Below are 26,601 nucleotides of genomic sequence, written 5' to 3'. Positions count from 1 at the left end.
GTAAGAGTGTTTTTTTTATTTCCTAAAGCAAATTTTCCTGATCATAAAACTCCTACTTTCACCAGTGAAAAAGTAAAATAGAACCTTAGAAAAAAACAACAAATGCAACACATTTCTATAGCACTTTAGGATTTGCAAATTTTTTCCCAAAAGTGTCCTGTGCAATGCAGGTTTTGTTAGCCACATTTTAAAAACATGAAGACCAAAGCTTCAGAAGTTTTGGCTTGCCTGGCTTCACACAAGGCCAACAAACTTTTAAAGGGCTTATATCAACTATTTTTGTCTTAAATAGAAACATGGCAAATGCTAATGCGATTTTGTTTTCCAGAGTCTCTAATGGGCTATTCTGTATGGGTTTCATCAAAGTCCTATTGAACATATCAAACTAGATACACTAAAACTATTTCAAGTTCAACATATTTGGAGCTGAACTCATTTTGTATCCCCCCAAACACGCCCCAGTCCTCTCATTTCCCAAACTTCTTTATTTCTGTTGAAAGAGCGTCCATTCTTCTAGTCTCCTACATCTGAAACCTGGACATAGCCCTCAACTTCTTAGACTCCCTCATCCCACATAGCCAATCAGATGCCGACATTCCTTGTGTCTGACCCCTTCTCTCTATCTACACAATAATCATCCTAGTTCCACTATCATTTTTCATCTGTGCTTCTGTAATTGCTTTTGAGTATATAGTACATAGTTCACAGAAGTAACATAAAGCGTTTCTAAGTTGCTTTCTTAAACTCTTCTTGTATGGATAGGAGCAAGGAAATTCTTAAGACTCAAACAAATAATACGTTGCAAAATTGGGTAGAAATCTCACATAAGCTATGGTAAAATTTCCAGTTTCAAGATTCACATACACATACACACATCAATTCAAAAAAGTTACTTTTTACATTGATCAATACTTAAATTTAGCTTGTGTAATTCCCTAAATGTCTAACTATGCGTTCAATTATCTTCTGGTTGATTCCTAGTAGACATAAAGCTTTTCTCTTTTTCATTAGCCAGAAAAGAATTAAGTGCCACTTCTATTCCAAAGTGCAAACCTTGAATCTTTCACTGACAGCCCCCAAACCTGTCTTTCTATAATCAGTGGAACGACTTTCTTCTCTATCTTAACTTCACAGCTCAGCATGACCTGATAATTCATTACCAACTGCCTAGTCTCTCCACATTTACTTTGTCTTGTCCTCGGAAATCACTTGAAATCTTTTCCCAGGAGAACAATTTACTAGTGTTATCTTTTGATAATGATGAGCCAAAGGAAAAGCATTTAATGGAGACTGTTGGCAAAACCATGTGTAAATTAGAGACTCACAGAGGTAATGAGAGAAATGAGGTAGAAGGAGGTATAGAGAGCAATAGGTATATCTCATAATCATTAGATCAATGTTTTGGTATAATGTTTATAGTTCTTCATCATTTGACATGAACTTGGCAGTTCTATGCATTGGAGAAACTCTGGCCTCTGACACACAAAGTGTAATTATTAATAACAGGAATTATAGCAACTAATATTAATGTCTTCTAGAAATGAAACCATGTGCACCTCCACCTCAGATACCTAATGCTCAGGATATGAGTACAACGGTGAACTACGAGGATGGTGAAAAAATTGGTGTTTTTTGTAAAGACAATTACCTTCTTCGAGGACAAAAAGACATAATATGTAAAAATGGACAATGGAATTCATTGCCACATTGTATTGGTTAGTATTTCATATCTTGCAAAATAATTTTCCTTCAAAGTGATACTGACTCCTCTATATGTGATCCATAAAAATTAGGTTGGCTCTCACGACAATAAAAAACATTGGTCTCCTCCAAGTCCCCCTGAGCTGAATTACTGTGTCTGTGGGCAAATTTACTTCCTACAAATCTGTTCTGGAAAGTGAGACAGTTCTTCTGTATTATTTCCTACTATCTGAAAAGTCCTTTGGGTCCTACCTGGTGCCTCTATACTCCACAAAAAAAGAAGAATGAGTCAGTTATGTAGGTGAACAGTGGATAGAAAGTAGAATCACAAAGAACTGTAAAAAGGGGGTTATGGGATCGTGGAACTAGACCTGGAAGTCATGTAAAGTCCAACAACATCCTTTTTTAGATGAGAAACCTATAACTCCAAGAATGTAAACGATTTGCCTAAGGTCACATAGGTGGTATATTGCAGAGCTGGTATTTGAACTCAGATTGTCCGCCTTTAAGATCAGGGCTCTTTTCACTGTATCCCTTCATTTAGGAAATATTCACATGGTATTTTTAAATGCAATTATTTTTAAATTCAAAAGGATATATTTTTATGTTTCCTAAAGTTATATTTCATACTATGTTTTATAACCATGATCTCTTTTCCATCTAGAAAAACAGCCATGTTCCAAACCACCTGCTATACAGTATGGGGTCATTAAGCAAATGAGGGGATCAGAAGAAAAGGATGATGATTTGGAATCCATTACCTATGCACATGGTACTATAGTCAACTATTCATGTGAAGAAGGTTTCAAGATGGCAGGAAAAGAGGAGATAACATGCAATATGGGAAAATGGAGCTCAACTCCTCAGTGCATTGGTAATGACACTTCTTGGCAACTATATTTTTTAACTAGTTGGTAACTCTAAACACTCAAAATAGAATCAGTCAACAGGAATATATTAAGTGCTTATAGGGCATTGTGCTGAAGAGACACAAATACAAAAAGAAGATAATTCCTGCTCTCAAAGAGCTGATATTTAACTAGAGAATACATATATAGACAAGCAGTTGGAAAAGTGTTGCCTGGTGCAAATGCAAGATATATTGATTATTATTCTACTAGACATCAGAATACAGTCTTCTTGACCAGAAGAAGGACAATTCTCCCTGCTCCCCACTACCACCTTGTCCTGTATGGTATAATGATGGTAATTATAGAAAGAAAAAAATAGTTAAGGGCAATAAAAAAATGGATTCAATAACCACATGCAGCATATGCATTATTTACCATAATGCTGCTGTAAGGGGATCACATTTTAAACTTAAAAAAACAGAACAAACTATGTAAATGTGAATCATAACTTCAATTTTCATCCCTCCCAGTCACCTCATTTTACAGACAAGTTAACTGAGGTCTGAAGGGGTATAGTGACTGACCACAAATTTAATAGCAGATTGAGGAAAGGAACGCATCTCCTCCTTCTCATTTGAGTGCTCTTTGTACAGCACAATACAAAGTTAGCATAGTTCAAGTTCGCACTGCTCACTTGTTGCATACAGATTGGATGTCAAGGTTATGTTCAGTATACCATGATGACTTTTCTGCATGTATGGTGTTTTTTTTCCAAGTGTTAACACCTATGAATATTATTAGTCTGTGCATTTTCGCTGCCTTTCTTATATACCTGGAATGCTTTTCCTCTTCATCTCTGCCTCATAGTTCCCCAGTTTCCTTTAAATTCTTCTTACCTTCTACAGGAAGCCTTTTATTACCTCCCATAATCTAGTGCCTTCCTTCTATTCATTATTTCAAATTGATCCTGTATTTAGCTTTATTGTACATAGCTGTTTGCATGTTGACTCCTCATTAGACTGTGACCTTGTGAGAGCAGATATTTTTACCTTTCCTTTTATCCCCAGAACTTAGCATGATTACCTTGTAGACTGAGTAAAATTTTCAGTGAGGGAAGAAACCTTTATAAAAAGTCAGGGATAGATTTCCTACATTCTATTCAATGATATTCTTTTATGGTCATGGGCCACTCAGTGGCTTTTTCTTTCAGCATATCTTTCTGAGAGGTACCAAAACTTTGTGACGTAAACACTGTCATTAGAATCTAAGCGATCACATAACAACATCTATCTCTAATACTTATTAACTGTGTCATCCTGAGCGAGTCAATTTACCTCTTTGGCCTTCAGATTAAGTCATACGTAAAATGGAGACAATGATCCCTGCAGTGTCTAACCCACAGAGTTAGTACCTGGATCAAATGAGACTTAAAATGCTAGGAACTTAACAAATTCTAAAGCACCATAAAATGTCAACCATTATTATTAGTCAGATAGAAATACCTGAAAATACATTTTGGAAATGTTACTGCTTAACTCTGTCTGTCTGTTATTTCACTGTTGAATCTTCTAAAAATGATAGCTAATATTTACATAGCACTCGAAGTGTAACGAAGCACTTTACAAGCATTATCTCACTTTTTCCTTATAACAATCCTTGGTGGTAGGTACTATTCTTATCATTCCTATTTTGCAGATGAAACTGAGGCAGACAGAGGTTGTGACTTGCCTATAGTCAGATAGCTACAAAGTATCAGAAACTGGATTTGGATTCAGACTCAAAGTCCAGCTGTCTAACCTCTAGGCTATCTGGTAGCCTCTAAAGCTGCTTTCTATAAGATCTATATGTTATATTCTGTCTCAAAAATGTCAAGATCACATTCAAGATGCTATTCCTTCAATTTCACCAGAAAAATAAATAGGGTTTGATTATTTTATAGCTTCTGATCAACATTTACTATTACAGTGAAACTACTTGATTTGAATAAGATATGTACTATATAAAAAACAACAATAAAGGATATACTTTTCTCATTCCTTTTCAGGAATTCCATGTGGAAAACCACCTCGAATACCCAATGGTAGTGTTCTTAATGAGTTAGACACTTATGAGTTTCAAGAAGGAGTGACATACAAATGTTATGCAGGTTTCAACATCGATGGGCCAGCGACTATAAAATGTATTGGAGGAACCTGGCCTGATCCACCACAATGTAAAGGTAGAGAGCCTTTCTTTTTTTTTGTAGGACAATTTTATTTTTTAATACTTCGATCTAACTCAGAAATTCTTTCTGATATAGTAACCCTAGCATGATCAAAACAATGTAAAACACAAACTGAAAAATTAGATATGAAATCCTAAAGGGATCTTTTGAATTAGAATTTTCCAGACATTAACTAGAAACTTTAAAATTTAATTCAAAATAGAGAATAATTGTAATAAAATAACAGTTATCAAGTCTTAATGATTTATCTGTTGTCTTTTTAAGTCCTTTAGCATTTCATAGTGTACTGGGTATGGAACATAGGACAAAAATTTCTTTGGTTTCTAATTGCTTCCTTGCATTAAATTTACTCTGTATAAAGTTAATAATACCAAAGGAACCAAAGCAGTGTGTGAACACATTCTCAAGTACCAGATAGTATCTTTAAGCCTAAACACATACTTGTTCATAAAGAGGAAGAAAATACTATACCTTATTTCACACTGATGCTGGTAATTTTCACTTTCTTACAGTAGTTTAAATACTCAGAGTGTTTATGATTTAGAGTTTTAAGTCCCCTTAAAAAATAAGAAAACTGAGACTCAGAGAAATCAGTGAGTTTGCAGTATTACATAGATAACAATGAATCTGGGATTCACCATCAAGTCTATTATTCCATACTCCATTTGTATAGTGCTACATATGCTTCACTAGACTGATTCCAATGAATCAAGAATTGACTACTGTAGCATCTCCTTTGAACTCATTCTCCCAACTCCTAACTGGAAAGCCAGACCCTCAGAAGCTAGTCTCAGGGTTGTAGGAGTAATTCTAAAAATCTCAGGATTTGAATGACATCTGGTGTGCTGTCTACTGAGTATCAGTCAGTAACCTCACCTTGGAAATGACTAATGTGGGAATTTGTTTCTTTTGACTATGCATATTTGTTTTTCTTTCTTTTTTTTAATTTCCATTCGTGAATTAAGTTGGGAAGGAGAAAAAATGCTTGTTGATTTAAAAAATTTGAAGAAGAGATTATTTACTGAGATGGCATAGTAAGTTTGGAACAAAGGGTAAACCCCTCTCTAAACTTCTGGGTCACAGCCTTACACATATACATATAGAATCAGCGGTAAGAGGAGGCGCAAACTTAGTAAGCAGCCTTATGGTGAGGTGCAAGTGTAAAGAACACCTTTGTCATAGGAATAAGTCACAACTCCTGTTTGTTACAAAGTCTTTTTTTTTTTCTGCCAGTGAACTCATGATTTCCTCTTAAGTGTGGCTCTTTTCTGAGCTTAATGCTTTCATTTTACCTTTAATCCCCTTAAGTCCTCTGTGCCTAGCTAGGAAGTTCGAGGGAAGACCAGTGACAATATCACAATTTTTTAAAGGTATTGAAGTAAGTGCATCAAAGAATAAAAATGTATTATTTTGGCATTATTTCTACTGTTACAACCATGTTTTTGTGTTTATTTAATCATATCTCCCTTTTAAATACTTATCATTAATTACACAAATACTTTTTTTTTTTTTAGATGTGAGATGTACAGCTCCACCCTGGTTTAATAATGCTGACATGATTGGTATTTCAAAATTCCACTATTTTCCAGGAGATAAAGTAACTTATCAGTGTCTACCAACTTTCCAATCTGAAGGCTCAACTGAAATAACTTGTATAGGAGGCTCCTGGAGAGGGGACCCACAGTGCAAGGGTATTTAATAATTTGTTTGAAGTCTTTCACTTTCCCAGCGATTTTATGGGTCTAGAGAATTGAAAAAAAAATCACCTTGGGTAGATTCACATTGTTTTCAAATTCAGTCTTTGAAAATTGCCCGGTACAAGGAGAGGTGATGATAATATTAGGCTGACATAATCAGTGTGGGTCAAAGATGGAAATTTAAGCCAAATCATCTTGATTTCAAGAAAGGCTCTCTATATACCACACTTTACTAATAAAAGGATTAAGCTATTAACTTTAACTAAAAATGATTAAATCAATTAATTAGTGATTAATTTAATAATTGCTTCTTAAGATCATGAACTCTATGAGGAAAGCAACTATGTAAATTTTGGGAGGAACTTAAATTTTGTGTGTCCTTCAGAACCTACACAATTTCTACATAAATGAAGTGTTGGGTTTTTTTTTAAATGTTTGCTGAATTGAAATTATTTGAGTGATGGATTTCAATACACTTTGTTTCTGAAAAAAAATATTTAAATAATGTTTCTATTATAATCTTTTGCAAAGAGTTTTGAGGTCCTGTCTTCAAGCAAAGGGATAAATCAGGTGCGGGAAGCCTGTGGTCTTGAGGCCACATGTGGCCTTCTAGGTCCTCAAGTTTGTTCCTTTGACTGAATCCATTAATAAAAGAATTTGTTCTATAAAACTTGGACTCAGTCCAAAGGTCACACCCAAGGGCCTAGGAAGTCATATACGACCTCAGGGTCACAGTCACCCTACCCTTGAAATAAGTGTTTTAATGACATTTCCATTGTTTCCAAAGTCCCAATCAAATATCACAACCCGTATTTTGTTTTCATCTTTCTGGACATTTCTGATGTCTTTAATGCTATTGGTTAAATTCCTTAGAATTTTCCTTAAAGTTGACATCCACAACACTGCATTTTCCTGGCTTTCATTCAAGGTTGAAGATATAAACTAGAAAGTCATGTGTGCACAGAGGTCACTATAATCAGAGAGAGAGAAGAGCTTTCTAACAGTTTGGGGGAAGAAATTTGGAAAAAACTAGGTAATAAAAGAGATTCTTAAAATATATAAAAAATTACAAGCTGTTTCATAGCAAACACAATGGATCCGAACAACAGATTTAGGAGAGATAACAAAAATTATTGTACTACTTGAAAGCCAGCACCAAAGACCTAGACATAATATTTGAAGACATCATAAAAGAAAGCTGCCTAGATCTCTCAGAAGAAGACTACAACACAGAAATTAAAAAGAATTCACTTGTTCCATCATGAAAGAAACTCTAACATGAAAATTTCTGGGAATATTATAGCAAAAATCTAGAGTTGTCTATTAAACAACAACAACAACCAAACAGACCTGTAAGCAGGCAGAAAGAAATGATTCAAGTTGTGAGGAACTAAAATCAGAATTACATTAGACTTAATGTACCCCTTAAAGGAGGGGAGAGCTTCAATAGAATATTGCAGAAGACAACAGATCTAGGCTTATAAACCAAGAATAACTTATCCAGAAAAACCGAGTATAAACCTACATGGGACAAATTGACCTTTAGTGAAACAAAGGCCTCCCAAGCAGTCTTGATGAAAAGTCAAGACTAAATAGAAAATTTGATAAGCAATCATAAGGAGCTAAACAAAATTAAACTGTTTGCATTCTTATACAGGGAGATGATACAGGTAGCCCCTCAGAAACCTCATAATTACTGAAGGTCAAGTCATAGAGGGAGCTTGATTGGTCCAAGGATATAGGAGTAATTCTATTATGTTTTGATTATTTTAAAAGAAGAATGGAAGGCATATAAAAGAAGAATTAAGTGGGAGAGGAGGGAAGGAAAAGGAAAAATGGGGGGAAATATCTCCCAACTATGAGGTGTGTAAGTAGAAGTCTGTACCACAAGAAAAAGAAGTAGGGGAGGGGGGGAATGGGTGATGCTTGAATGTCACTCTCATCTGAACTGGTTAATGGAGGGAAGTATATACACACCGAGTTGAGTATATATAAATATTTCACTGACAGGAAAAAAGGAAAGTAAAGGAGTAAAGAAAAACTCAAAGAAGGATTGGGAAATAAAGAAAAGAAAATTCATAAGGGAACAGGATAAAGGGAAATTCACAATTAGCAAGTACAACTGTGTACGGCATAAAATGAACTTATGCATAAAACAAAAGAGGATTGCAGAATGGCTCAGAAATCAAATCCAGCTATAAATGTTTAAAGGAAATATATTTGAAATAGAAAGCTTCATGGAAATAAAATAAAGGTCTGAAATAAAATTTGTTATGCTTCAGCTAAAGTACAAAAACGATGTGCTAGTAATCATAATCCCAGAAGAAGTAATAGCATTCATTAAAAGAACTAAGCAGGGAAGCTAAATTTTATTGAATGAATTAATATCAATAATAAAACATATTCAATATGCTAATAAGAAAACCATGTAAATAGTTACATGCAGAAACACATAATAAAACTATAATAATAGAAATTTCAATTTACCCCTCTCAGACCAGTGTAAGTCTAACCATTAAATAAATAAGAAAGAAGATAGTGAGATGAATAAAATTTTAGAAAAGTTAATTATAGACCTCTGGATAAAATTGAATGGGAAGAGAAATGAGCACACCTTTTCATCAGCTATATGTGGCACCTTCATAAAAATTGATCATGTATCAGGGCATAAAAACTTCACAAACAAATAAAGCAGAAAGCATAAACATAAAGGTATCCTTTTCTGACCATATTGCAATAAAAAATCATATTGAACAAAGGACCTTTGAAGCAAACAGTAAAAGATTAAGTAGAAACTATATAGCTTTATCCTAAAGAATATAAGAATTAAAGAACAAATCATAAGAAAAAGTCAATAATTTCATTAAAGATAATGTCAATAATGAAACAGCATACCAAAACTAAAGGAAATCAATCCAGCAGAACTCGGGGAAAAAATTTAAATCTCTCAATGTTTTCATCAACAAAAGAGAGAAATCACAATTCAAACACTATGGCACCTAATAACAACAAAACAACCTAGAAAACAAAGAAATAAAAACTCCTAATTAAAACCACAATAGAAATCCTGACAATCAAAGATGAGTTTAATAAAATTTAAAGCAAAAAAAAAAAAGAATTAACAAAACTAGGAGTTGATTTTAAAATAAATTAAGATAAGCCATTAGTAACTTGATTTTTTATAAAGAAAGAAAACCAAATTTCCAGTATCAAAAAGGAAAAAAAGATGAATATACCATCAACAAAGAAGATGAAAAATAAATTACTAGGAGATATTTTGCTTAATTACTACATGTCAATAAATTGACAATCTAGATGAAATTGGTATTTACAAAAATACGAAACACCCAGATTGACAGAATGGGAAATGGGTTATTTAAATCTATCTGAGAAAAAGAAATTGAACAAAATATGTTTAAAAAGAAAAAAAAGACTAAATGAATTTGCAAGTAAATTCTAACAAATATATAAAGGAAATTAATTCCAGTACTATATAAATTATTTCAAAATATGAAAAATAGGTCCTGTCAAATTCCTTCTATGACACAAATATGGTCTTGATAGCTAAATCTATACGCTAAAATCATTCTGGATTTCTATGAGAAATACAGTTCTGGTTTAACATTAGAAGTACTACATACACAATTGACCTTATTAATAATAAAACAAGAAAAATATATGATGATATCAATAGATTCAGGAAAAGATGTTGACAAGATACACCACCTATTGCAATTAAAACACTGGAATGCATAGGAATAAATAGAGCTTCTCTTAAAATGATGAGAAGTGTCTGTTTAAAACGAAGAGCTAGCATTATTTGCGACAGGGATAAGCTGGAAGTCTTTTCAGTAAGATCATATATAAAGCAAGGATGTCAGTTATCACCATTACTATTCAGTACACTGTCAGAAACGCTAACTATAGTACTTACATAAGAAAAAGTAGTTGAAAGAATAAGAAAAAAGAGGAAATAAAATTATCATGTTTTTGCTCATGATATAATGATTTACTTCAAGAACTGCAGTCAACTGAAATACATAGTTGAAATTATTTACAAATTTAGCAAAGTTTCAGGATATAAAATAAACTTATACAAATCAGCATTTCTGTGTGTTACCAAAAAAATCCAGCAAGAAGATATAGAATGAGAAATCCCATTTAAAATGACTATAGAAAATATAAAACAATTGGGAGTTAACTTGCCAAGACACACAAAATTATAAAACATACTAGACATTAAAGATGGATCTAAATATTGCATAAATAATCATTGCTTATGGGTACATTAAGCCAATATAATAAAAAATAAAATGTTGCTAAATTAATTTACTTATTCAATGCCATATCAATCAAACTATCAAAGGATTTAAACAGCTACAAAATTAATAAAATTCACTTGAGAAACAAATTGTTAAGTATGGAAAGGGAAAAAAGAAAAAAAGAGTGAAGGAAAAGAAATGGAGCCTAGCAATGCCAGATCTCAAGCTATACTGCAAAGCTGTAATCATCTAAAAAATTTGGTACTAGGTAAGAAATAGTGAGGTTGATCAATGCAACTGATTAAGAATATAATAAAGAGCAAATAAGTACAGTAGTCAAGTGTTTGATAAACCTAAAAGTCATAGCTATTGGGGCAAAAATTCACTGTTCAACAAAAACTTTTAAGAAAACTGTGTAGACAAACATCTGATATGTAATACCAAGAGAACACCCTGATGGCTACATGGTTTAGACATAAAGGATCACATTATAAGTAAATTAGAGTAGCATGGAAGAAATTACCTGTCAGATCTATGGATAGGTGAGAAGTTTATGACAAAAAAAGATAGAAAGATTCACAGGAGATAAAAGAGACTTTTATTCCATACAATTTAAAAGTTTTTTTTTTTTTTTAGAAATAAAACTAATGTAAGTAAAATGGAAAAAGAAACAGGAAAGTGCAAATACTTTGGAAAATAATTTGAAATTATACAAGGATAGCCTCTAAAATTTAATATGCAAAAATGAACAATGGCAACCATAGTTGCCACTTTTTTGTGGCAACAAAAAAAACATGAAAATCTGGATACAAAAAATCCTCTTTAAAATCAGCGTTTCTTTTTCTTCCTGTCTTTAACCAAACTTCTAGAAAAAGCTACGTATGTTTGTTTTGATTTTATCTCCTCTCATGTATACCTCAGTGATTTTCAATCTAGCTTCCAACCTTATAGCTTAATAGATAGTCCTCTCTCCAAAGCTATCAATGGTTTCTTAATTGCCAAATCAGATTTTTTTCCCCTAAAACTCAGTCCTTAACCTATCTGCTGCATTTGACACTGTTAATCACCATATCCTCCTAGATAGTCTCTTTTTTCTTAGATTTTGTGAAACTACTCTCACTTGATTCAGGTGGGTGTTCAGCCCACTCTTTCCAATTCTCCTTTGCTTGTTCATCAGCATCTAAATGAAGGTGTTCCCCAATGTTCTGTTCTTGCTCCTCTTCCCCCTCTACTTTTTTTTTTCCTGTTTCTATATCTTTCCTCTTCTCATTTCATTTCTTCTCGTCTCATCTATTCTCTTCTTTTCTCTCCCTCTCCCTCTCCCTCCCTCCCTCCCTCCCTCCCTCTCTCTCTCTCTCTCTCTCTCTCTCTCTCTCTCTCTCTCTCTCTCTCTCTCTCTCTCTCTCTGTCTCTCTCTCTCTCTCTTTCCCTCTCCCATCAACTGCCAAGGGTCAATCATAGTTATTTGGGCAAACAACCAAAAAATTTCTATGTCCACCCGCAGTCTCTTCCGTGACCTTCAGTTCAGCATCCTATTAGACATTTCATATTTGTTGTCCCTGAGATATAAAACTCAACATCTGTAAAACTGACCTGATCTTTCCCCCTAAACTTCTTCTAAACTTCCCTATTTCAGTTAAAGGCACCACCATATTTTCAGTGCCTCAGCTTCATCATGACTGAATTATCCTCAACCTATCATTTTGTTTCCTCTCACAGATCTAATCAGTTGCTAAATCTTAATGCTCTTTCATTCATTATATTTGTTATGTACCTTCTTTTTTTCTCCACTCACATACCTGCTATACTGTTGAAAAATCATTATTTCATGCTTGGATTATAGTTTTCAAGTTAGTTTCCCTGATTCAAGTCTCTTGCAACTCCAATCCGTTAACTTCCTTCTTCTGTCAAAGTGATTTTTCCATGAAATTGACTTCCATTTACACTATACATATGTGGCATATTTATGATATATGTACACATATATGAATGTGAACAATATTCAGATATATGTTTACATACTTGTATATATTTCAATATATGTTACTTAGAGTATAGGCAATAAGTTGTATTTATATCCATATCTATATTTATCTATCTTGGAGTATGAATAAGAAGTTTTTTCTGTTGGCTGTAGTGAATTGTTTGATTAGCTTTGGTGCATTCTATCACCTAGATATCTAAACATAAATTTTGGGGTCAGTGTGCTTACTCTATTTAATGATATTTGAATAAGTCTGATTTATTTGTAATTAGTAGATTCTTGCCTATACTCTAAAAAAATTTAAATAGCTTTGATCTGCAAAAACGTACTTCTGATGAAATCTGGAATTCTAACCCCTTCCTATCTTTCCTTCTTCTCCTTTACCTTCTCTGCTCCTCGGATAGATATTGGCAGTTTGCAATTGTGCCTGTGTTTTTCTATCACTTTAATCAAAGGATGGTGAAATGTCCTTCATTTAGAGATGATCCTAAAAGATTGAATCACTTACTTAAAATCACCTAGCTTGGCAGTGACAAGTATTCATCTAAATTCCTAATGCTTAGGAGACTCCTAGTTCAGTGTCCTTTCCATTACAAAAAAAGTCTGAATATAAAAGCTTATTTTTTTAATCCCAGATTTAATTGTACGTATTAGGGTAATTATAAGTACTTAAAATAATTTGCAGTAAATTATTGAGAAATTTAAATGTATGAATCATATTAATATGGAAATACACAGAACATTTCACAGATCCACTGTTCATAGAAAATAGGATAGAAATTTTGCTTCATAAAAAGAAGTGCTATAATAGAGGGAAGATAAAGTGCTGTAGGTTTTATTGTGGTCAGCGCATTGGTACAATGTTGGAGAATGACTTTGAATTTCTAAATTTGAAATCAGGTCTCATTTGATAATGATGTCGGTTTCTTTAATGGACTCTATACTCTTTCTTTAGTATTTTATTGGACCAAAATCAATTAATACATATTATAATCATTCCTTGATTTATCACATTCTGTATGATACTTATCCATACCTCTCTACAAATCTTCTACAAAGATTCAGTTATTATACAGATGCCATACTGACTAGAGATATTTGTTTTTGATTCTTTTTAGATAACTCTTGTGGACGTCCTCCTCAAATTGAAAATGGTGAAATTATAGGCAGTGTAAGGGCACGATATCAACCTGGTGAAACAGTGAGTTACAAGTGTGTTCGACATCTTAAAATTTATGGAAAACCGGATATAGTTTGTAATAATAACACCTGGACAGAACTTCCTCAATGCAAAGGTAGTAATAAACTTTTCTTTAAAATAAATCAAAAAAAGTGTCAGGGGGATAGCAAAGGACATGATTTGTAACAATAATGTCAAGGAATATACAGGTTCCTTGTAAATATTGGTTTAAAAACATAGCAACTGTAAGTAAAAACTAGATATGTTTGGGAGAATGGACCCACAATTGAGGCATATTTAATTAAATAGCCTTCAACCCATAAAGACTGAGTGAGTATTTGGTAGAGAACACAAAGAATAAGTTAAATGTCACTACTTTTACAGAGCTTAGCAATAGAATAGCAATGGAAAGGCAGTAGGAGTAGCTAGTTTGTGCTCAGATTTGAGCAAAGCAGTGGCAGTACAGATCTAATGAAAAAGAAAGACAATCCCTACCTTCAAAGAGATGACATTCTAATGGGGTAAAACAAACACATGAAAGGAAGAGGGAAAGCAGTGATTGAAATGAAAGCTGCAAGGGACCCAAGAGGCATGGGGTGGGGGTGGGGGGGAAGGAAGGGGAAGGGTAGAGAATCAGGAGTTAAGGTCCAAGAGGAATGGAGGAGTAAATGTGACTGGTCTGGGTACTTGCCTTAAAGTGGAGGTTCTGAGAGGAACAGGCCAATCAGGGAAAATAAATGTAGAGTGATCTTCAAAATGAGAAGGTCATAGGGAAGTGTGAACATCCAGGATGAGAAGGCTGCTGTGGCATGCTGGAATTTTGTTTGTATCTACCATGAAATTTGTTTCCATGAGAACTCACTTAACCTCTTTGGCCCTCAATTTCTTCATTTTTTGTATAATAAGGAGGTTACACTAGATTACCTCTAAAGTCTTTTCCAGTTCAAATGATACTAAAATATGAAAATATGATGGACACAAAGTTCTGTGTTTCTCAAGAATAGAAAGAAATTACTTTTAGAGAAGAGAATTAGAAAAGACTCCATAGAGAAGGTAACATTTATTGTGGGTCTTGGAGCACAAGGGCAAAAAAGTTGAACGGGCAGAGCTGAGTGAAGGGACCAAGGATTAGGGTGACATTAATTCAGTGAGAAAGAACACCAACAAATATATAAAATAGAAGCTAAGTAACATTTGAAGAACAGAAATTAGTAACTTGATATTCCCCCTTCCTTGAAAGGGCCCTGAGTGACCCTCTGTGAGATAAATGTTTAAAAGGTTCAGTTGGAGAATATAAACTTTCTCTTCTCAATATGACAATTTATAATTTTAATAGGACAGAGATGTGTTTGGGCTCTGTGGGAGCAAGAAATAGTCTTTTACCACAGTGACCAGGGAAATCTTCAGAGCAGAAAGTACCATAGCAAACAATCACCAGCCTATAGGTATAGTGTGCTCTCCTAAAAGTCATTAATATGCCATCTTACCAAGTGGAGACATGTAAAAATAAAAGACAGCTATTTTTCCACTTGTACAAAAAGGCCACGAGCCTCTCATTCTCATCTCTCTGATTTTACTAACAACTCATGACTATGGAGAAATGAGACTGATAAATCTTTTTTGGAATCAATCATTTAAGATTTTTGAAAAATCACTTTTCCTACCTGGGTCATACCTTATCTTCTCACACTTTTAATTCTCTATCTCATGTTGCAGAAGCCAGTAGTTTCTACTTTCTATTATTACCCCTTTTACATTGTACAAGTTACCTTCCCCTACCCCCTCTCAGTTTGGTCATAACACCTATTTCCATAGCTTTAGGTCTCTTTCATAATGAGAGGGAATTTGTGAAGCAGATGGACCTTTTTCCCCATCTTCATGAGACAGTGTGACTTTGGGCAACTGTCTTTTGGGGGTTGACTTTTTCTGCGTATAATGTATTCCTGTGTGTTGGAACAGGATGTAAACTACCTAAGATGCAGAACACAAAGAAGATGGAAGAGACTGATTAATGATTAATCAATATTAGTTCATCTGTAGGACAAATTTAGCAAAAGCTTCTCATTTCTTCCACATTTTCCAGGACATTCCTATATACCCAGTAGCAAGACACTGGCAGCCACTGCTCATAAGACCCTGGTAGAAAAAAGAAGCACTGCAAATACTCCTTCCTCTCCTTTTCCACATTCTTTCTAGAATATAAGGAAAGTTGTATTGGAGTTGAGGAAATAGTTGACAGAGTAGCTGAATGTGCTTACTTGTTTTTAGATATAGAACCAAGTTGTATTTATCACAAGGACCATCAGGCTCCTTTCATGTGGCAAAGCACCTGGTGCTGATTCTATTCAACTGAGATTTACAAGGTAGGGGAACCACTGCTCATGCAAAAGCTGACTGAAATTTTCCAGGTTATGTGGCAAGAGAAGGTTATCCCCCAGGAGTTCAAGGATGCCTCCATTGTCCATCTCTATAAAGGTAAAGGGAATAGACTGTCCTGCAACAGTCACAGGGGGATCTCTCTTTTAGTCATTGCTGGCAAAATTCTTGCTAGAGTCCTTCTTAATAGGCTGATCCTTCACCTGGAAGATAGGCATATACCTGAGAGCCAGTGTGACTTCAGAAAGGGCCTAGGAACAGTCAATATGATGTTTGCTGCCCAATAACTTCAAGAGAAATGCCAAGAGCAGAACAGAGGTCTGCACACAATGTTTGTAGATTTTACCAAGGCCTCTGACACTGTCAGTAGTGAGGGGTTATGGAAAACATGTCAAAATTTGGTTGCCCAGAGAAGTTCGTTATTATTGTACATCAGTTTCATGATGGCATGTTTATCTGGGTTCTGGATAATGGACAATGCTCTTCTGCTTCCCAGTCACCAAAAGAGTGAAACAGGGCTGTGTGCTTGCTCCCATGCTTTTTAGCATGAACCTTTCAGCCATGTTGATAAATGTTTTCAGTGGGGATGAACATGGCATCATGGTCAACTACCATACTCATGGTAAGCTCTTCAATTTGAAAAGGCTACAAACCAAGACCAAAGTGGAAGGAGTGTTGGTGCATGATCTTCTGTTTGCAGATGATTGTACACTCAATGGAGCCTCTGAACCTGAGAATCAATAATGTATGGATCAGTTCTCTGCTGTCAGTGCTAATTTTGACCTAATAATTAACACCAAGAAAACACAGGTGCTCCATCAGCCACTACCACACCATTTGTACGTGGAACCATCACTTACAAGTGCAGAAGTTCTGAATGTTGTGGATAAGTTCACTTACCTTCGTAGTATACTTTCCAGGGATGTACACATTGACACTGAGGCTGATGCACGCATTGCCAGAGCTAGCTCAGTGTTTAGGAGGCTCCAAATAAAATATTTGGGAGAGAAGAGGTATTAGACTGACTACCAAATTGAAGGTCTACAGAGTCATTGTGCTGACCTCATTGTTGTATGCCAGTGAAACACGGACAGCCTACCAACATCATGCCAGGAAACTGAATCTTTTCCATTTGAACTGTCTTAGGAAGATTCTGAGGATCACCTGGCAGGATAAAGTACTAGACACTGAAGTCCTTGCTCGAGCTGAACTGCCAAGTATTCAAACTATGCTTCAGAGAGTGCAACTCCAGTGGGCTAGCCACATTGTTTGAATGAAAAATGTATGCTTGCCAAAAAGACTATTTTATGGAGAACTTGCATGGTGGCCAGAATAAGCAATGCATGGACACTCTCAAGGTCTTTGTCAAGAATTTTGAATTTGACTGCAACATGGGAGACACTGGCACAGGATCGCTCAGCATGGCATGCCCACATAGGAAAAGGTGCTGTGCTCTTTGAGCAAAGCAGAATTGAGATACCACAAAGTAAATGCAAGATGCCCAAATTTGGGACATCTACCCCAAATATTCACATAGACTATCTGTGCCCAAGCTGTAGTAGAGCATTCTGAGCTTGTATTGGTATAATTAGCCACAGTCGGACACACTGAAATTTCACTTTATCATGGTGATGTCATCTTGGTCCTCTTCAAAGATGAAGGACAACAACCAACCAATCATTTATCACAATGTTAGCTCTATCACTCTACCACTATTTGGACTTGTTAGCTAAGCAAATTATTATTTCCTTCGTCAAGTTTTAGGAGCAACCAGAGCAGACATTGATTTTTACAAAAACATAACAAAACATATAAGCTAGTATCTAGAACTCAGATGTATACTATTACCATCTAATAGTGTTCCTGATAACAAGTTCTGAGAGGAGTTAGTGGTGTTGCAACCTGGGATAAGAAGGACTAAAGCTCCTATGAGGAATTGTTCCAGCTTTCTGTTCTTCATCTCTGTCACCTCACTCTATTTCAATTACCTGAATTTATCATTTGAGGCAACTACCTGTCACAATGGATAGAGTGCATTTCCTGGAATCAGGAAGACCTGAGTTCAAAATCTGCTTCACGCAGTTTCTATCTTTGTGACCCTTGGCAAGACACTTTGTATGTATGTTTCTGTTTCCTCATCTGTAAAATGGAGATAATAATGGCGTAATAATAATCACAGGGCTGCTGTGAGGATCAAATAAGATATGAAAAGTGCTTTATAAATCCCCAAAACTATATAAATTATAGCTATAATGTGTGTGGCCAGTGACACTCCATAATATTTGACTTTGTTGTGTGTACATACATCATTAATCTGTTTAAAACTGTTATATTTTAAATGATCATTATTCTAACTTACTTGATATACATAAGTTTTTGTTATTAACTTCTTTTAATTAAGTTGCGACTACCTGGGTGACTTACATTATTAACTAAAAAGATCTGCTCTCTTACCTTGAAACTAAATTTGCTGTTACTCACTCCTTTCTAATAAATAATCCTAAAGGAAGCAATTAAAATGTTAATTGATTCAAATCCTAGAATTTTATCTGCTTTCATGACATTCAGATTATCCTGAATCTACTCTTATTTTCGATTTGAATATTAAGAAGTATATTTTGAGAAAACAGAACTTCTGAGCACAATTACATTGCGACGTCCTCACCCTCCATGAAAGTAATAGATTCTTTGTTTTTGGCTTAAACTCAAGACCCTGAAGCACTAGTGTGATATTCACAGAGCCCATGGCGGCAGTGAATATCCTGGCACAATTTTGAATCACGAAATACAAGACTTATTTTGTGTGATCCCTGAATAAATGTTTTGGTTCTGCCTTCCATGTGGAGAGCCTGTTGTATTTCGAGACAACAATGTAGCATAAAAAACTTCTCATGTAAACCAGTCAACTCCCTTTCCATCTGAACTCTCTCTTCCAGCAGCTTATCTCTACATTTACATATAATTCAATAAATAACTTATGAGCAAGGCACACCCTCTCCTACACTGCTCTGCCATTTATATTCCTGGTCCTATTGGCATTCTCTGCAAATGTTTTTCTAAGACTCTGCGTTCTCTCTTCTGTAATTTGACTTTCTAGTTTTCAGAGCCTTTCAGAGTACCTTTGGCCTATTCTCTTACTAGGGAAAAATAAGGCAAATTCTCCCACTTTGGGACATCCATTTCTTCCTCTAAAGCCTTCCTGCCTCCAAATAGAGGTCTGATGTTTCACAATCCCATCCTCGTTGCCATTTGCAGTGTCAATGCAATATTCAGAGCACCTACAGTGGCCATGAATATTCCAGCACAATACTGAATCAAAAATACAACAGACTTTCCACATGCAAGACAGAACCAAAACATTTATTCAGAAAGCCAAATACTTCATCACTGATACACAATAACAATGCAGAGAATAACACCATCCCCAAGCCTTCCCCTTGGTAGGCTTCCCACAAACCAGCTCCCTTAAAATAAAATCACAAACAAGCTTTTTCAGTCACACTAGTCAGCTGCCTGCTTACCTGCATCTTTCCTAGTTCTGACTGCTGTGACCAAATTTCCTCTCAGCTCTTCTCTACCTTTGCCTCTTCCTGTTCCACCCTTCCTGCTCCACCACCCCTTCAGCAAAATCCTCCCTCCAGAGACTCATGGGATTCAGGATTCCATGTGACCTGGGTGGATCACATTGGTATATTAATGAATGAGAAAGATCTTACCATTTAAATTACCACTACAGACCTAGGAAGACTTCTCAATGTGTACTTAGAGAGAAGGCTAACATTAGAAATAAGAGAGTGTAAGATTCTTACCACTAGTTCCCTCAGGTTTTCTGCTTTTTTTCTTTCCTCATTTGGTTTAATCATTTTTCCATTGTCTGCCAAAATTCATGACTCCTTTAGGGGCATTTGCGGCAAAGATACTGGAATGGTTTCCCACTTCATTATCCAGATAATTTTATAGATGAGGAAACTGAGGCAAACAGAGTGAAGTGACTTGCCCAGGGTCACTCAAATAATAAGTATTTGAGGCCAGATTTGGTCTTAGGTCTTCTTGACTCCAGGTCTGACACTCTATGCCTTTGTCAGTCACCTAGCTGCCCCATTAGTCATCATTACCAACCAGAATTCTCATCCTCTTGGATTCCTTCTTCTGGCTGATGGACCTATTTATTCTTTTACGCAGCACAGCACATAGCACAGTGCCTTGCATATAGAAGGTATTTAATTAATACTTATTGACTGATTGATTAGCTGACTCTATAAGCCCTTTACAAAAGATGAGGGTGAAGCAGCATAGTGAAATTGAGGTGGTAGGACTTATGGAAGTAGAGGGTGGATAACCTGTGCTATACATAAATCAATAATGTGAGTTGAAATTTGAATAAATGCACAGTTGAGTTCAGTATCTTGAGAAACTGAAGGGGAGGGGACAATTATCAAATTCATAGCTCTTGTTTTAATTCAATCTCCTATCTGTATTACCTTTTTCACCAAATAAAATGCTTTCTTCCATCTGCAGAGGAACTGGGAAAATGTGGACCACCTCCATCTATTAATAATGGAGATATCACCTCCTTCCCATTATCTGAATATCCTCCAGAATCAAGAGTGGAATACAGATGTCAACAATATTATGTGCTGCAGGGTTCTCAATACGTGACATGCAGAAATGGATTTTGGACAAAGGAACCAACTTGCCTAGGTATGTGCTAAATAGACTCAATATATAAGGAAAATGTCATTAATGAAGGATAGGATCAGTTGGTGTTTATACCTAAAATATCGCAGGATAGTATTATAGGGGAGTAAATCTCAATAAACAAAACAAGCTTCAACAGTAAAATTTAAAATAATGCTTGATTGATAACCATGCGTGTTGCCATTACCAATGTCTCCAACATACTGAACCCTGCCATACCTGCATCTAAGAATTCTTTCTGTTATTACATGACTAAATGTATAGTTCAGGCTTTTCACTCCAATTTGATAATACCGTGGTTACTGGGAGTAGTAATTTTAGAAAAAAAGGAACCATGTGTTTTCTTATCTTTATACTCAAAGAGAACTCTTCCTTATTTTCAGAATTAGGAAATAGTGAACAAATTAGCTCCATCTGCCACAATTTTCTATTCCTTTAAACTCTGACATAGCAGAATGTGTGTGACACCTGGCACAATTTTAATGCACTTTAGGAATCACAAAGTTGATTGATTTGTATTTCATTTTCAAAATTGATTCTTTTGTCCCCAAAAGACAGACTTTGGAACAGTGATTACCTGAGAAAGCCAGATGATCACTCCAAAAAAGCAGTTAGGAAGAATATTATTTCACATATTTGGTTGAGAAGAGATATTCTTCAAGGTTCATTCCAGTTAACAGTTTCTTACATCTGAATTCCTCTATTCCATTGATTATTTGGGAATCAGTATGGACATTATAAATAGTGAAATGCTGGTAAATCTGTGGGAGATTATGAAAAGACCTAACCACAACTAAAAGAGGTAAAAAGATTATTCAAGATACTAGACATAGGTGATATTTATGCCCCTGATAAAGAATATAACTTATGGTTTGCATTTCTGATACATTTCTTTTCATCATGACAATATATATCTTTTCAAAAAAAAAAAACTGCAAAATTGTCATATATCTCTAATTGTGGATAAGCTACTCTGTCCCAATTATCAGTCTACTGGTTTTGCCCAGTACTAATGATATATTTCAATACAATTTTTTTCTTTTATTCATAGTCCCAGTTGACAGTTTTCTGCACTTGTTCTCATAGAGACTTTTTTTGGTCATTTGTCTAATCATTTGAAGTAGCCCCTTAATATGTTGATTGCTATTATAGTAAATCTTGCTACTATTTTCTGAGAATTTTGCCATTTCAGTTCTTTTTGATAATCATTTACATGCATAATTATCATGGAATTCTTAGTGATAATTCCACATAAAGGTTTTATGTGTATCTTGGAAATTTTATGCTGAGTACATGAAATATTTTGAAGTTCTAATCAATATTACTTCTTTTTTCCCCTATTTTGCCTTGTTTCATTAGTAATCTAGAAAATGCTGATGATTTTACAGGCCTTTTTTTTTATTTCTAGCTACTAATGAATTACTGCTTTTTCTTGACAATTTTTTGAGTCTGTAGCTTTTCCTCTTCTTTGTTCCTACAGATTTCTTTTCATTTTTCCCTTGCCTTATTAACCAAAGGCAGCATTTCCCCCATGAGACTGAAGCATGAACATTTGAAATAATAAGCACAAGTTTCTCTCGGAAGGAAATATACTATACCTTAACAGCATAGCTTCCAGTAGTATCCACCAGACAAAACCCAATTGCTTACAGGGAGGATTTGCCTGCCTGAAGGTGCCCCAGAGTTAACAAGCTCCCTTTCAAATCCTCAGAAAAAGGTTGTGTCCATTCCAGAAAACCATCAAGATACAAGAAATCTTATATTTCAAAAAAAAGAAACAACCAAAGTATAACCACATTCTGGTAATCCTATCAGTATCCAGTTACTCAAAAGGGGGAAAGTGCATTTAGGAATAAAGCTGTCAGAATGGTACCACAATTTCTTCAGGTATCCAGAGTTACTGGGCTCAAATATCTAACCAAATGTGAGACTGGATGGAACGAGCAATGTATGAGACAACGGGAATATCTAAAGCAGAGAGAATGATCTTCAAGTAGATGCTGCGGAGAACTCTAGCAGCTGGGGTACATTCAGTAAGGTGAGATCTGGGGTGAAGGTGAAACAAGTAGGGAAGTTCTAAGTAGGACAGCCTGAAAGAAGGAGAAAGAGTAGGCTGCTGCCTTTTCTACCTTTCCATACTTCTCAATCCATCATGAAATATCTCACCTAAAAGCATAGTTACAGAGGTGGTAAATAGAACTCTAGGCCTGAAGTCAGAAAGAGTTCAAATCCAGCCTCAGAGACTTACTATCTGTGTAACCATGGGCAAGTCACTTAACTCTGTTTGCTTCGGCTTTCTCATCTATAAGATGAACCAGAGAAGGAAATAGTAAATAACAAGTACGTTTGCCAAGAAAACCCCAAATGGGCTCACAAAAGGTTGGACAAGACTTAAACCACTAAAGAACGTCAATATTACCTACAACCCTGCTCCCTTACTCTCTCTCTCAGGCCCTGCCTTTTTCTCCAACCCTAATTTGAGTATAGACTGAAAAACACATGGATAGTAGTCACTAGACTACTGTGGGAAGGAAGCACATCTTCTTTTAAATGTTGTAGGCAGAGAAAAAGCACCACCCAGACTGGTTAAAGCTCTGATGATGTGCTACCATTTAGAACTTAATATGATATTATTCAGCATTGTGAACAGAAGAGAAGGAGAAAATGACTTGCATTATCACTGCAGAAATGGCTTTTATATTCTCCATTATTTCGGAAAATGTAAAGTTTTACACACTTATTGTTAACTGTGATATATATTCTTTACATCTTTCAGAGGCATGTACAGCATCAAAAGAAATGATGGAAAAAAATAACATAGAACTTAAATGGTTACGTGCTGAAAAACTTTATTCACAAACAGGACAAGAGATGGAATTTTCTTGTATTCAGGGATATCGTAAAGATCCAAGATCACTTCCATTCAGAACAAAGTGCATAGAGGGGAAAATCAATTATCCTAAATGTATACATGAATAGAACTATGGTGAGTTTTACACTAATCCTGGCCTTTTCTAATGTGAGCTGTATTATTATTTTTTGATATTCTTATTACTGTAACATTTTATATCATCATCAGGATGTAAAGATGAGAAACTCACCCAGTTCACATCTAAGAATACTACAGAGAAATCATCCAAATGAGGTTATTGGTTGATCTGTTTTTCAAAATCTTAAGGACAGAATGTAAATCTCTAGGAGAAGAGATTGACAACCTTCCCTATCTCCCACTACTCCTCCCAGAAAATTAACCTCAATAAATCCCCATTGTCGGAAGATATGGTTTGGGTTTTATAACATAATTTGATACCTTATATACACATACATATACATGTGTGTGAATATACATATATATATAATTTTTATTAGCAATTGATTAAAAATCTCTTTTTACTTTGTCAAAAACAATTAAATTGGTTTAATTTGGATCTTTAAGAGATATGGCTCTATCCATCGATGTTACCTAAAGACACCACTTCAAACTAGCAATAGTTACACTCTTTTAAGGAGATTTTTATATGAAACAAATATGTATTCTGTGTTTCCTAGTGGGGTTCTTACATAATGAGAATTTTAAAAATAGTTTAAAAATCTTTCAGGGACAGATGAACCACCAGTATGTAGAGATTTTCAATTGTGTTTATTAAACTCTCAAAACCCCTGTAGAGAATTGAGTTATTGCATGGGGACATGGGAAGGAAAGGAAAGGAAGTATTATGTACGTGGAAGAGAATAAGGAAATCAAACAATTTTCCCTGGACTGCTTTCAGAGGTTCCTTAGCTCTGTAACAATAGCCTGAGACCCAGTTACAGAAACGATGGTACAGACCAAGTATAAATAAGAGGATCAGAAGTGAATCTGTTTTCTGCCAAATTTTGTAGTATCATTTGAGAACCTGTTCTTATAGAAACTTTTCATATAATTAGGATTTGTAATGAAGCTAAACTGATCCATCACCAACCAAAAATTCTGTCTTCTACCCCTCTAAAGCTTATGCACGTTCTTTTTTAAAAATGCAACATCAAAGGATTTTCACAGCACTATTATTCTATATAAATCTTCTGGTTTTTAAGGCTTAATATTTTCATTCACTTACTAATTTTTCCTTTTTGTTATGTTATTTCCTTAGGGATTCAGTTACAGATAATGAAGCACAGTACCATCAGCCATATCCTACAAGTGTTTGCAAATGATGACTGTAAGAAATTCTCAGGCTCACTCTGCACATTTTGATCACTTTCTCCTTTGTGATAAATGTTTTGATTTAGTTGTACTCACAAAGTTTGCTCCACCGTTCATCCAGCTTACTTTTGACTTAAAATGTTCACTTTTTAAACTGCAAAAGCTGAAGCATGAAACAGTTAAGACAATGTAACTATGTATCAATAAAATCTTTGCTATAAGAAAACACTGTGTTAATTAATTACCTGGGCACATCACTTCTCCAAATGCTCAGGGAATAAGTACAATGGTATCTGTTCTGTACTAAATTGGAAGAATTGAGGAAGAGAATTATTTCTGGGGGTCTACAGTCCTTGGGTTACATTTAAAATTCAAGTGCTCATACCTAAAAAGGTCAGTTCTTTATTTTATTGATATATGTAATGATTGTTCTTGATCTTCAAAAAATCATAGAAGCTAAGAGAGGTGTTGCAGAGAAAGCAAATATTATCCTGGGATTGTTTTTTTGTTTGTTTTAAATAGAAGCAGTGTGTAGGCTCTAAGGCATAAACTGGGAAAATATTCTTTCATTTGCAGCAAGCTATTGTAATATATCATGAGAAGGAAATTATGGTATATGTAGAAACAAAAACAATGATCTTAATAAGAGGATGTCTACCTCAAAAACAGGTCATGTGAGATTAATGTAATTTCTTTGTTTAACAGGGTAACTAGATGTGTAAATCACAAGAATTCTGAAAGTAGAGTTTGCCTAGCCTGACAAAACACTGGACAAAATCCCTCCTACTGTACTTAGGGACAAGATACAGAATTGTGGACTACATGATTGTTCAGTTAATTGAGATTGTAGCTGTTTGAATGCCAGAATAAAAGACTAATTATGAACGGGGGTTGGGGGGGGGAGGCAGGCTATCAACTGAGAGAACTTTCTACCTGAGTTCTTCAAAGATCTGTCCTGACCATATGCTTAGCACCATTTTTATCAGTGATTTGGTTAAGGACACAGATGTCATATTTGTTAAATTTGTAATTAACATGTTTAATGTTAGCTGGGATTTTGAAAACACTTGACCTAATTGAACAACAGATTGAATCTATTCAGATTAAATTTAATAAGAATAAATAATAGTAATAAAATAAAATAATTAAACAGTAATAAAAATAAATTTAGTAGGAATGAACTTAGGTTCAAAAGTAAATTTTACAATGACAGTTAAGACATAGCTAGAATGTGTTTCACATAAAAATAGTTCAGTTTTTCATAGATTGCAAGTTCAATATTTTTTCTATTTAATTCAGCAAGGATTAAGCAAAGCTCTGTATAAGCAATGGGGACAAAATACTAATGAACATCTTAGCCTTTAAAGAATGTTGCAGAAGGGCAAAAGGGAGTGAATACTACATATATGAAAATGATAATACAAGATCATTGAGAAAAGGGAGAT

The 26,601-nt window shown here is 34.9% G+C and overlaps 1 protein-coding gene across 2 annotated transcripts in view; it reads left to right on the top strand.

Moving 5' to 3' along the window:
- The window catches only part of CFH (complement factor H), a 113,799-nt gene extending 88,417 nt beyond the window's left edge, over positions 1 to 25,382 (top strand). For both annotated transcript variants that reach the window (XM_072648316.1, XM_072648317.1), the window contains exons 16-23: positions 1,539 to 1,715; positions 2,366 to 2,575; positions 4,597 to 4,770; positions 6,291 to 6,467; positions 13,838 to 14,014; positions 20,794 to 20,976; positions 23,750 to 23,959; positions 25,104 to 25,382. In XM_072648316.1, the coding sequence (XP_072504417.1) occupies positions 1,539 to 1,715; positions 2,366 to 2,575; positions 4,597 to 4,770; positions 6,291 to 6,467; positions 13,838 to 14,014; positions 20,794 to 20,976; positions 23,750 to 23,952 (1,301 nt within the window). In that variant the 3' untranslated portion in view covers positions 23,953 to 23,959; positions 25,104 to 25,382. The remainder of the gene's footprint in view (positions 1 to 1,538; positions 1,716 to 2,365; positions 2,576 to 4,596; positions 4,771 to 6,290; positions 6,468 to 13,837; positions 14,015 to 20,793; positions 20,977 to 23,749; positions 23,960 to 25,103) is intronic.
- Positions 25,383 to 26,601: the final 1,219 nt, after the last annotated feature.

Source organism: Notamacropus eugenii, chromosome 2, assembly GCF_028372415.1.
Source record: "Notamacropus eugenii isolate mMacEug1 chromosome 2, mMacEug1.pri_v2, whole genome shotgun sequence".
Taxonomy (NCBI): Eukaryota; Metazoa; Chordata; class Mammalia; order Diprotodontia; family Macropodidae; genus Notamacropus; species Notamacropus eugenii.
The sequence above is the reverse complement of the archived record's forward strand: the minus strand, read 5'-3'. Positions and strand labels throughout refer to the sequence as shown.